The sequence below is a fragment of the Trichomycterus rosablanca genome, chromosome 26 (genome assembly GCF_030014385.1).
Source record: "Trichomycterus rosablanca isolate fTriRos1 chromosome 26, fTriRos1.hap1, whole genome shotgun sequence".
Classification (NCBI taxonomy): domain Eukaryota; kingdom Metazoa; phylum Chordata; class Actinopteri; order Siluriformes; family Trichomycteridae; genus Trichomycterus; species Trichomycterus rosablanca.
Window position 1 is genome coordinate 13,296,927 of NC_086013.1, and position 13,066 is coordinate 13,309,992.

Below are 13,066 nucleotides of genomic sequence, written 5' to 3' on the forward strand. Positions count from 1 at the left end.
ACTAACTTGAGGCCAATTTAAAGCAGTCAATTAAAAAAAGAGAAAAAACAGGTCCTTAAAATTCACGTTGCATCACAGCAGCTTTGCCACCAGTATCTTTATGACTATTTAGAAAGCACTGATACTTTGATACTATAATTTAAAGGGGGGATTCGGACACCCCTAGATTTGCATTCTGTTAGTAATTTTTTTTTACATTCTGATGTAAAATACTTGTTACACCCCTGAAAACGTGTTGTATAAATAATGTTTAATAGTAGTAGTATGTGTGCACATTATATGTTGGGGGGGATGCAGTCTGTAATCTACCGAAGCCTCTTGTGCTCGTCAGTCAAAGTCAGAAATCCTGAGAGGCGCGACGCGAACGGCATGCTGGGATTGAACATGTAAACATCAACTGGCTGGGAAAAAGCAATGTAGCTACGAAACGACACGACTTTTAAATATCATCTGTATTTTGACAGACTTTACCCGGACCACGCAAGGGGTATACAGGACAGTTAAGGATCTACAGTAATGTGACGGTATATTTCAGAAGAAAGGGAGGGAACTCCTGGTGAGACGCCAGCAACAGCTATGATACTACTGTTGCCAAGTTAGCCAGAGCGCGCTAATATGGAGAGCTAGCTGGCTAGCTTTGTGCTGACGCGTATTTTGGAGTAATTTATGGATTTATTCGCCTTTCGTTTGAACCGGTAGGTAAACAAACACTAATTCATCTTGTTGTTAAGCTGTCTGTGTTCGGACATTCGTTTCAAACATCGGCGTCACATATCATCCAGCGGGCTAGCGAGTTAGCCTGCCAACAAGCTAGCCTTATAGGGTTCGAGTCTGCCGCTGTTTAATCACTTTTATAAAGACTTACCTGCGCTCTAACTACACATTCCTGTCAATATCACGCTATCTAACACATTTGTAGCAGTTACGTTGACAAGAACGGGGTTTAAATTTGATCCGCGCCTCACACACGTAGCTAACGACAAACAAACACGTCGCGCTCGAGCTACGTGAACTAATGAACGTTATAAACCGTGCACGCGGAATTTATACACACAGCACAGAGCAGCTCGCGCCGTTTTCACTGAGGGAGAGCTGCTAAGATTAGCACGTAAACAACAGCAGAGCCACGCCCCTTCAACTTCACCTCAGCAGCCTGTCTCACCACAATCCACAAGTTATTTGTGGGAGTCACAAGAAAGCACTTTCGGCCCACGTACCATCAGCTATACAGGTCACAATTCACTCTCCACTTCTAATAAACTCGAAATCCATTCGTTTTCTCTAACCGATTTTTTTGTGGTCAGGGTTGAAGTGGGTCCGGAGGCACCCGGTAGGGTTGCCAACTTTCAGAACTGGAAATAAGGAACACCCTGGGCTGGCGGGTTGGCGAAAGGCATAGGGTGGGGACTGAGATGGTGGGTGTTCACCTGTGCGGGTGAGGTTATGGTTAAGGTTATGGTTACACAGTCATAGGAACATTATCAAAGTGTTTTATTTAGGCTGTTTAACATTTATTATTTTCATTCTTTATAATAATAAATCAGAACCATATTTTAGGCAAAACAACATGCATAAAGAACATCATGTAACATTTTTCCTCAATAGTGCAAACAACATGTTTACATAATCCATCTTCACACTGACATGGGCGGCACGGTGGCTAAGTGGGGTAGCACTGTCGCCTCACAGCAAGAAGGTCCTGGGTTCGATCCCCAGGTGGGGCGGTCCGGGTCCTTTCTGTGTGGAGTTTGCATGTTCTCCCTGTGTCTGTGTGGGTTTCCTCTGGGAGCTCCGGTTTCCTCCCACAGTCCAAAAACATGCAAGTGAGGTGAACTGGAGAAATTGTTCACTACTGTGTTTGACATTAAACTTGTGAACTGATGAATCTTGTGTAACAAGTAACTACTGTTTCTGTCATGAATGTAACCAAAGTGTAAAACATGATGTTAAAATCGTAATATATAAAATAAAATAACAAACTTTTATTTTTATATTAGCTTACAGTAACCAGTCCACACACTACATGTTTTTGGGAGGTGAAAGGAAACTGAGGTACTCCGAGGTAGATTTGTAGTACTTAAAAATGAAGGTAAGGATCCAACCCAGGTCCTCATGACTTTTTTGCTGTGTGGTTTTCACTGTTCTAGTGGCAACATTATGTTTTCCTGCATTTACTAGCTATATATCTGGTTAACATTTCCATATGGCAGTTTTACATTTTCATCTTTTAAAAGATGATGAGACTTGTCTTTGCAGCTCACCTTTTAGATTTCCGTTGGGGTCACTGGGTTTAGGGATGGTCATGTCCTAAGCTTGACGCATCAAAGTAATTTTTAGTTTATTTGAATGTATGTTTTGGATTGTTGGATTCAGGTTTAGGTTCTTGGCAGAGACAGGCAGGTTTTTATTTAAAATCTCCTGGTACTTGTTGAAGTCCATTATGCCGTGGGTCCTGGCAAGGTTTCTAAAATAATTGGAAATAAAGCAGGCACACCACAGGTCTTTCACAATACTTAATGGTGGGAATTAGGGTCTTGTTTGTATAACCATCATTTTTTGACATTAAACATTTGTTGGCAAAAAGCTCTATTTTTGTGTCATCTGACTGGATCGTAAAACCCAGATGTCTCCAGATTCTCAGATAGTGTGTTGTGAAAATCTTAATGTAGATTTTCATGTCATTAGTTAAAATCACCAATATTTACAGTCTAAAGTCCAGCAGCGTGTTTGAATAGAAAATATTTCAAATCCAATTCAAGTCCAAATAAGGTTATTTTATTGTTTTTGTTTTTTTCCTAGTGCAGATTAATATATTTTCTCAAAACATTTTATTAGGGATATGTTCTACTTGTTTTCTTTTTATATGTATGTTTTTAAAAGTTTTTGCCAAGAATAAATATTTTCCTTCAAATGTTGAAATATTGAATCCACAAAATATTGGGGGAGGGGGAGGATTGATAATTACCGCTTTTAGCAAGAACTGGGACTGTGAGTACGTTTGCTGCTTAACAGGCCTTAATCTGTCTTAGCATCTGTCGTCTGTATCTGAGAAATGGTGACAGTTTTATAAAGTATTGAATTTGTGATAGTGTTTTATAATTCATTTGGGCTTTATAAAAGAACAGAACGTCTGTCTCCACATTCCACAGCACTTACATTTTTTCCATGATATTGGTGTAATAAGGATTCGAAATTTAAACTGAGTCATAGGGATCGGTTGAAGAAATATCCCTTAGGTAAGAGTAGTCATAAATCATCTTCCTGTTTATCTGTCGTGGTCTGTTTGGAACTGATTGGACTTAAATATTGATTCGGGTTTGGTTCATTTGTTGGGGTTGGGTACTGTTCATTCAGGGTGCATGGAGTTTAGCACAGCTTGGTAACTTTACTGCTCAAATACACCAATACCTGCTAAGCTTTCTTATGTGTTACGAGCTAGGAAACAACCTAGCTTTGCTGGACTTTGGCAAATCAGACTTAATATGATTTTGGTCTGCATTTACCCTACTAGTTCTTAAATGAACAAGTGACAAAATGTTCTTAACATTTTAAAAAGTGAGTTCATGTGTTTGCTAGGTTATGAAATGGTCATTGCTTTTCAACACTGATTAATGAATTACCTGTCGAATAATAATACAACCATTTTTTCCTTGACAGGAAATCTATCCATCAGCACCAAAAATGGGAGTGAAGACATTTACCCACAACTCACCCAATCACAGCCAAGAGTTGTTGGACAAGCTTAATGCCCTTCGTAGTGAAGGGCACTTTTGTGATGTCACTATTCGTGTCCAGGGTCAACTTTTCACTGCCCACAAGGTGGTGCTTGCTTGCTGCAGTGACTTTCTGAAGGCTAAGCTCTCTGGGAAACCTATTGAGGATGAGGGTGGTTCAGAAGACAATAAGGTGGTACTAGATCTTCATCATGTCACTGTGGCTGGCTTTGCTCCCCTGCTGGAGTATGCCTACACGTCTACATTGTCGATCAGCACAGAGAATATTATTGACGTATTGGCTGCCGCCAGCTATATGCAAATGTTTGCTGTAGCCAACACCTGCTCAGAATTCATGAAGTCCAGCATTCTGTGGAACTCCTCTTCAGCTTCAAACAATTCCGTGAATGTCCATCGGCCACAGGAAACCCCAGAAAGTGCAACCACATGTACTCTAACCCCTTTGGATGCCCTGTCTCCTTCACCAGTGTCATCAGAATGCAGCGCTCCTGAGCGGCCTGTACCTGTATGTCGTGAATCACGTCGCAAGCGCAAAGGCTTTGCCAGCCCGCAGCCAGCTTCGTCTTCCTCACCACAAGTCCCAAACCCTTCCCCTTCATCATCCTCTTTTCCAGAGAGTTCTGCACCAAATCTGGAGCCTTCACTGGCTTTCTCTTGGACTTATCCGTTTGGGGTAGACCGGCGCTTTACCTCAGAGAAAGCCAAACTTCCTGAGGGGCTGCTGGAGTCGAGCGCAACATCCGGGCAGGACGGAGGCAGTCGGACACTTGTGGAGTACCTGTCCTGTGAGGGCCCTAGGGGGATGGGTGTAAGTGGGACTGCTGTGGTGGAGGAGGAAGAAGAGGATGTGCAGGTGAAAGTGGAGAGGCTAAGTGATGAAGAGGCGCATGAGGAGGTCTCACAGCCAGTGAGTGCCTCACATAGCTCACTGACTGACCAGCAGACTGTACCTTGCAGCGAGCACACACAGGAGGATCTGCTTATCAGCCCTCAGTCTTCATCCATAGGTGTGCTGGGTTTGTTTCGATATCAGTAAACACCTAACTAATAGATTGGCCCCTTACCTTACCCTCCATACACATCATTTTTACCTATTGTTAGAAAGTTTTACATTTAAAAAGGAACTTTGTATTTGGAATTCACTTCAGTTAATTTAAATTAATTCAATTAAATAAATTAACAGACATGTTTTCACGTAAATGTGCAAAATTTGACAATTTTAAGCAGTAAGTGACTTATTAATTGGTGAATAATTTGTAGCTGACATGCTTATACAGATAACAATCTTTTTTTTTTCTTTTTTAGGCTCTGTGGATGAGGGCGTCACTGAGGGCCTTCAGTCCATCCAGGGCACTCCGAACACCACAGCTCACATGGAAGAGGACGAAAGGTACAGCTGTTTGCTGTCTCCAGTGTTTTTACAGAGTAGTCTTTTACAAAGTCTTACTTTTGCAATTTTACTAACAGGTCCCCAAGGGAAGGTCATACTTTTTGTATCTCCATCTTTCTTTACTTATTCTATTTTATAAATTGGGATAGCTTATGCTGTATTGTCATTGCTATTAAGGCTACGTTTTATTGCCAGGTGTCCAGAAGCTAGTTGGCTGGCTTTCTGGAAAGTTCTTGGCTCCTGGAGTATGTTGGAATAGCGAGGAAAAAGTGTCATGATGGAAAACAAAAGAAAAAGACACATCTGTGTACATCTTTGAATCATAGTTTCTTATTTTTATTTGACAAATCTGTTTGAACCTGTAATTTGTTGGTTTCAAACATTTGGACTGCTCTTTGTGGCTCTTTGGTAGCAGACAGAGTTGATATGAAAACATGTCAAGAGGGATTTCTTAGTTGTCAGTTTACAGATGGCTCAATAAGTTCAGGCCAAGGTGTACTAGAAAGTCACTTTAGGATCATGAGAGACGAATAAATAAAGAGGACTTATTATAGCTTATTCAGCTTTTTGGCTGTGTATCCTGCAGTTTTTATTTGTTGGTTTTTTAAGGTGGATTAATAATAATAAAAATGTAGACAAAACAACAAAGAATATCATTTGAATTATTGTCTTTCAATAATCTCCACTTTCTTTTAGATTGGAGAATGTTCAGTATCCGTATCACCTGTACATCAGCCCCTCCACACGGCCTGGACACAACGGGCCGGAGCGTCCCTTCCAGTGTCCCACGTGTGGAGTACGCTTCACTCGAATCCAGAACCTCAAGCAGCACATGCTCATCCATTCCGGTGGGTTTAAGAGCCTCTGCTCTTACATAACCTCAGTTTATTGATAAGTTCTGTTTTTAACAGCAGCTTCAATCCTAGTGTATCACACGTGTTTACAATTGTTAATAATCTGGGTTTTTTCCCAGTCAATGAGGGGTGGACAAATCATAAATCCAGAAAATTCTTCAGTATTCTTGCTCAAGTGGAGGTTGCCCTGAAGCCCTACAATTAATCACTCTTAAATGTGGAAAAGTTCACAGCAGGACTGCAAATTTCACGAGTCCACAATGCTACATCTAGATTCAAATTTGAGAATTTTAGTCTGCTGCAGCAAGGAGTAAACAATAAAAATAAATGTAGGATGTGAAAATATATTAGTAAACAACTCTGCTGGTGGCACATTTGACTCAATACTACTCAATACTACCTCAAATGATCACATTCACCTTGTCTTATTAACAGTCATTAAATTCAGAAAAAAGGTTGGTGAGTTAAGTTAATGCTCTAATTTTAGTTTTTAAATCTGGTTAGCTAAAGTTGCCTTAAAATTATTAACATCACTCTGTGTACATGTGGAAAAAGTCTAATACTAACCCCAATTTTCTGCCAAATATTTTTAATAGCTGGTCCATTTGAATGCATTTCATAAGAGTTTCATAAGAGTTTCATAAGAGTTTCATAAGTTCATAAATATGTACTAGCTCAGCAGCCCAGACACTCTCTAGCATAGATTATGACATACAGTGTTTCTTGCTGCAAAGTTTAGAATTTGGCTTACTGTAGCAGTGATATGGGCCAGTGATAGCTCAGTGGTTAAGGTACTGGACTAGTAAACAGAAAGTTGCCGGTTCAAGCCCCGCCACCACCAAGTTGCCACTGTTGGGTCCCTGAGCAAGGCCCTTAACCCTCAATTGCTCATTGTGTTCCGCTCATTGTGTAAGTCGCTTTGGATAAAAGCGTCTGCTAAATGCTGAAAATGTAAATGTAAATGTAGCAGTTGCAAATTGTGTTCTGACATATTTTAAAAGGCAACGACTCATAAAATCGATTTTGGTAGCCAAAAGCCTTTCTATACATCCTTGTTTTATGCAGAAAATGGTACAGACTGGTCTAAATATAACCTAACTGAGTTATAAAGACTGCTACCAGTATCTAGTGGAACAGGCAGCAGCATTTGTGACTGAGTTGAAAGCCACAGTTATGTTTTGGGGTGCATCGAGCCAAGAAATATTGAACCAACTGGACCTTGTAATGCATATCAAATAAAAAGTACATTTTAATCAAATTAGCTTTGTACAACAAATCAGAAGGTAGGGTATTTTGGGGCGTATGAAGAATATATAAAAATGCTGGTGGTAGTCGTATTCAGAGTATACTGGGTCACTTATCTGCTGGAGACAAATGACTGCAAAACTGGCTATTCTTATAATATGCTCATTCTAGGCATCCAGGCTTTAGGGTACTTCTGTATTTGTTGCTTATTGAAAGAGAACAACTGTCCTATCTATACGTAGTGCATTACAAGCTTGGATTGGTGGAAAAGTATTTAAAATATGATTAAACCCAGTGGTGCCGTTTGTCTGACTGTTAATTCATTTGCTTGACAGGCATTAAGCCATTCCAGTGCGACCGCTGTGGGAAAAAGTTCACAAGAGCCTACTCCCTAAAGATGCACCGTCTAAAGCATGAAGGTAAACGCTGTTTCCGGTGCCAGATCTGTAGCGCCACATTCACTTCCTTCGGTGAATATAAGCACCACATGAGGGTGTCTCGCCACATCATCCGCAAGCCTCGGATTTATGAGTGCAAAACGTGTGGCGCCATGTTTACCAACTCCGGCAATTTAATCGTACACCTGAGGAGTCTGAACCATGAGGCATCAGAGCTAGCAAACTACTTCCAGACCAGGTGAGGAGGGGCTGAACACAAAAAGAAATGATGGAATATCAATTGAGGCATAGCTAGTCCTAAAAGTTTCAAATGGCAATGACTAAGGCGCGATATGTGTACATGATTAGTGCATGTATTACACCAGTGAAGTTATCAATCTCAATTCATTCATGTATTTTACCCAGAGTATTTATTTACATTACTGACAAGGCCAACCTAGAACTTGTTGGTTCATCGTAAATACAGCGGTGGATGAAGTAACACCACAGCCCATAAAAAAGAAGATTAAACTGAAATGATTAAATAACCACCCTGACCATAATAAAGCATTTGGTCAAGTGAATAAGTGAATGAAATTAGTAAAGAACTATGAAAACGTTGATTGGTTAAATGCTCGTTACCAGCATATTTCAGCTATACAAGTTTTGATAGTTATTACTTTATTTAATTTTTCAAAGCAGCATTAATCAACAGAGTTACCATACAGTAAGATTCTAAGTGCATCTGGCAAAATAATAGGGGACAGACTTGAAAGTGAAACCAATAAAACCAGTGCCATTAACAAAAAGGAATTGTTGTTGCAAAAGGAAGTTGACAGTTACCATATATACTGTATATGTATATATGGTATTCAGGATTTATAGGTTGTCATTCATTAAGAAAAAAAGAGAAGGGACTCAAGTCCTTATAAGTCTATAATATGTATAATTTAATATGTAATGCTTAAGCTACTATCCTTCCCTTTCTTAGATGATAATCTAAAGTGTCTTTGTTTAATTTTTACATTTTTGCCTGGATAAAATTGCTCACATGTTCCTGCACTGTATTGACTTGCTCTCGAACTCATACACGTTCCTACCCTCAGGGGCTTTTAGTGTCTTTCACTGGAAACAGATACACACAAGCTCTTAGTGAAACACAAATCCCAAAACACTGAGAGTGACTTAAAACCAGTCCTGTATGCAAAGGTTGATTTAGTTGATTTAATCAAATATCTATGAGCTGTAGTTACAGTATGTGGTTGTAAATGTTTATAAAAAAATAAGACTTTATTAGGAAAATGTTGATGTTAAGGGAAGAGTTTAGAGTAGGAAAATCCTACCTCCTTTGAAGGACTTGAACTGAACACTAAGGAATTTATAGTGTAATTCTTTACCAGAATTGGTTACATAAGATGGTGACACGAAGCTTTCACATTAAAAACCATTTAAAAAAATTTGTTAAGAGATTATTGTTAACCTAAAATGATCACAGTTCATAACCAGTAGAATCAGAGCACCCTTGGTCAGAGTTCTTACAGTGTTGTAGACAACACTTTTTTGTTTTAAGACCAAGGCGTATCTCAACTCAGATTTGAAAAGGTTGTGACTTTTTGTGTATACAACCAGGAACGACCAGTTACAGTTTACTGTAGTTCACTGAAATTAAAGTTCTACTACATAGCAGTACCTGCACTTCTGTTATAGATGCTTAAGATTGTTATTTGGAGTATAAATATGTCACCATTTTGGTGAAAACCAAAACAAAATAGGTTAAGAACAGGAACACTGGTTTTAAAACCTGTTTTTAAAGGCCTTTAGCTTTTAAATCTGACAATCTATTCTTTTATCGCCAGTTCCTTTCTCTCCATCATGCTCTCCCTGTCCGGTGTGTATCCAGTACAAAGAAATAGTGCTTAAGTTGAACAGGCCTGCAAAAGTGAGGCAATAATTTGGCGTGTTTTAAGAATGCGAAGCCAAGTAGTACAAAAAGCAAACCACAGTTGCATGACTGGCATGTAATACGGCTGCATTTTTTTTTAAATAATGGCTTGGCCTCCATATTGTACTATTAATGTGCTTTAACAGGGAGTAAAGCAAGATCTAACTTGTTTATTTATTTACTTTGATCTTCATTTATTATTTTTTTGCAAATTTATTAATTTGCTACTTTTTCATAAGCAGTGCTACCAAACTGGTTGGGCATTCAACAGACAATTGTTTGGGGTTTTTCCTTGCTGCCTCTGCGATATGTAATACCTGGGTGGGACTGGTCAAGATGAGACACGAGTGGTAGGGGATTTAAATGGAATATGGTGGTATTCTCTGTGAGTACCTGCTAATATTTGGAAAAAAGAAGTTAAGGCTGCGTTCAACTCTTCCTGGCCAGAACGATGTACATGTGGTAGTGAAATAACAGTGGAAACTGGAAACAAGTAGATAAAAATTTTTTAATTTTTTTATTTCTCTTACTTTGATATTTGATTTTGTGTATTTTGTTACAATTTCTTGATTAAATTATTTAGTCACTTATTTTGAAATTTGAGAGTAAGAGTCTTTTGTCAGAAAACAAAGGAAAGTGCAATAATGCACCGGGATATTGGTGCCGAGAAATATTTGTACAATGTTTCCAGGTTTATTACCTAATTTTTATCTCACATTTATTATAAGATAGTTTCCTGGTATTTAGGATCAAATCTGACAACCTTATTGTAAGTATAAATATGGATGTGAACATTTTGAGTGCCAGGTATAAACAGAGATCCCCTGACAACCTGGATGAATTTTTATCAGCTGAGATGTTCGTTAGTCTAACTAGAGATCTATTTTTGCTTTCTTTATGTTGTGTTGTAATTCTTTCCATGCTGGGCTCTGAATGAGGTGTAGTGAGATCAACTGTTCTTTCATGTTGTCTAAAAACTGCCACACCCATCCTTAGTCTTACCATCAGTCTCTTTTTCACTGACGCTGAACTCCACTGAACGTCATTTTAGGCTATGTGGTGCCATAATTTTCTCTTTTAATTAAATCTGGCTGGAATTTTAAAACATACCAATTTTGTGTTGTTGCTAAACACAATATGGTCCTGCACATTGTCACACTCTTTTTCAGTGTGTCTTCAGTAAATACTGGTTGTCATAGTTTCACATTATGACTAATTTGGATCCAGTGTCAACAGTCTCACCAAAAAACCTTTCATGTGTTTTCCATTTTATTTAATCAAGGTTATTTAACCAAACTTTGGTTGACTTTTAAGTCGGGATTAGTGTCTTGCTGAAAAGTCCAATTATCACCAGGGTTCAATTTCACCACAGAAGGCATAAAATTTCGGCTCTGAATGTCTTAATATTTCTGTAAATCCATGATGCCAGGCACTGCAGCAGGAAAACGTCCTTTCTTCATCACTGACTCACTTCAGTGCTTGACTTTGGTGATAGTATTCTTTTGGTCATAATCCTCACCTTTCTTGTGCCAGGCAAAGCACTAATCCATATGGCCAAACGGTTCTGATTTGTCAATTCATAGTAGTGTGTCCCAGAACTCTGCAGAGCTATCCAAATTCTTTCTGGCATATTTCAGTCCAGACTTTTTGAAGCTTGGTGTGTGGCGTGGAGTCCAGCCATAAAGTCCTTGGTTGTTAGGTGATCTTCTGGTTGGCACTGACACATTTGTCCCAGCCTTCAACTCCGTATTAACACTAGACTTTTTTATTCATACTTCTGATGAGATTGATAAATCACCTGAACAAACTTTTGAGCTTTCTACCTTGGCCAGGCAGGTTTGCTGCTGCACTATAAGTTTGGAACTTCCAGACAATACTTCCAATGGGGAATTTAGGAATGTTCATGGTCTTGGAAATCTTTCTATACCCATTGCCCTTTTGGTGCAATGAAATGATCTCCTCTCTTTGTTTTAGCGACAGCTCTGCAGTTTTCACCATGATTGCAACACACCTTGAACATAACTCTAGGTGGTCTTTATGTAACAGAACACAGCTGAAGCAAATTAAGGGTCTTTTATTGAGTTTCCAATGATTTAATTATGTTATAAACCCAATTTTGGGTTATACAGACTACCAGAAGGTTTTAAGATCAGTAAAACATACTTTTAAATGTCTGCGTTTACTTAAAAATACATACTTTGTGTAAATACTTATAAGTACAAAACTAAAATACTTTGTGTGAATTTAAAGGGGTTGAATACCTCTTTCCCCCTCTGTATATAAGTGGTTGGTATTGAATAGATCAAAATAAGGTTCTGGGCAGTGTAAAGCTTTTGTGGATTCTATATGTCAAATTTACTTTTGACAGAAACATTGGACTTGTCGCTGGGTCTGTGGATTTTTAAAGAATTTTAATTGTTTTTCTTTGCTCTAAAAGCATGTGAACACTCGAGTATTCTATGATCTTTGTAAATGACTTTTGCCAGCAAGTCCCAGTAATATTGAAATGTTTTCAGTTTGAAGCTCTGTTCATTGTAAAGCTCATGTCGCCAGGTTTAACCTTCTATGCTCTTTTTCTTTAGTGAGTTCCTCCTCCCAGACTACTTGAGCCACATGCAGGAGGAAGAGGAAGAGAATCTGGCTCACTTTGAAATGACGGAGCAATCCTTCGACGTCACCGCCACCTCCTCTTCCTCAGTTCAAACACCAGTCATCTCCCAGGTCTCTTCCACCATGAACTATGACTCCCGACCCTCTGCCCCCACAGACTCCAGACTTGCTCATGGAGGAGAGGAGGGACCAACAGGGGAGCAAACGAAAAACTGCATCCCTGTTACCTCTGTATCAGAGCCAGAGGAGGAGGAAAGGGTGGAAGAGGGCGAGGGACAAAAGCCAAATAAAGCACTTGTGTCAATTACAATCGAGTGAGAGACATTCCAATTCATTTCATTTCGTTGTGTTACGTGTATTTTTCACATGTTGTGGCCTGAGTCAGTATAATGCAACAGTGAACACTGGACTCTTGTGCGTAATGCAAATCGGATTACTTGTTATAGCTGATTTTTTGGGAGCTTCAGTGTAGTTGTGAACAGTTCTCTATGGAAATGTGAATGTTTTTGTTTGTTTTCTTTTGCTTTGGATGTAAATGTGAAAGTTTTAAAACAGATTGTTTAGAAAAAAATATTCTGAAGTTTAATGTTAAACTACTTACACATTTCATTATTTGGTTTTCCCTGATTCTTCGTATTATCTGTTGATGCAGTTGCAAGTCTGTGAACCCTTTTGGATTTACTCGGATTTCTGTTCTAATTACCAATAAAATCTTCTCTGCTCTTTATTCAAGTCATAATAATAGACAAACACATTTTGTGCAGCTTGATAACACACAAACAAGTGTATGTTTCAGATATTTACAGTTAGTAATTATTCGTCTGTTCATTTTCCATCCAGTGTAAAGCAGAATATGAATGTAGGGTTCAGGCCTGTATTTTGACTTCTTTTGACCATTCCAAAACATTTTTTTT

At 38.9% G+C, this 13,066-nt stretch overlaps 1 protein-coding gene across 3 annotated transcripts; it reads left to right on the forward strand.

The window, feature by feature from the left end:
* Nucleotides 1-389: 389 nt before the first annotated feature.
* On the forward strand, nt 390-12,816 carry zbtb44 (zinc finger and BTB domain containing 44). 3 transcript variants are annotated; one of them, XM_062988475.1, is made up of 7 exons: nt 390-695; nt 1,998-2,089; nt 3,658-4,741; nt 5,040-5,124; nt 5,821-5,972; nt 7,559-7,859; nt 12,125-12,816. In XM_062988475.1, exons 2-7 carry the CDS (start codon nt 2,084-2,086, stop codon nt 12,468-12,470), a joined length of 1,974 nt encoding a protein of 657 aa, XP_062844545.1. In that variant the 5' UTR covers nt 390-695; nt 1,998-2,083; the 3' UTR covers nt 12,471-12,816. The 3 variants fall into 3 exon arrangements, with proteins under 3 accessions (XP_062844545.1, XP_062844548.1, XP_062844546.1); XM_062988478.1 differs by having other exon boundaries at nt 7,559-7,642; nt 12,125-12,234; XM_062988476.1 differs by lacking the exon at nt 1,998-2,089.
* Nucleotides 12,817-13,066: the final 250 nt, after the last annotated feature.

Coding starts and splice junctions, on each gene's coding strand:
- zbtb44 (XM_062988475.1), top strand. Junction 5,125..5,820: donor CACATGGAAGAGGACGAAAG/GTACAGCTGTTT, acceptor ACTTTCTTTTAG/ATTGGAGAATGTTCAGTATC. Junction 5,973..7,558: donor GCACATGCTCATCCATTCCG/GTGGGTTTAAGA, acceptor TTTGCTTGACAG/GCATTAAGCCATTCCAGTGC.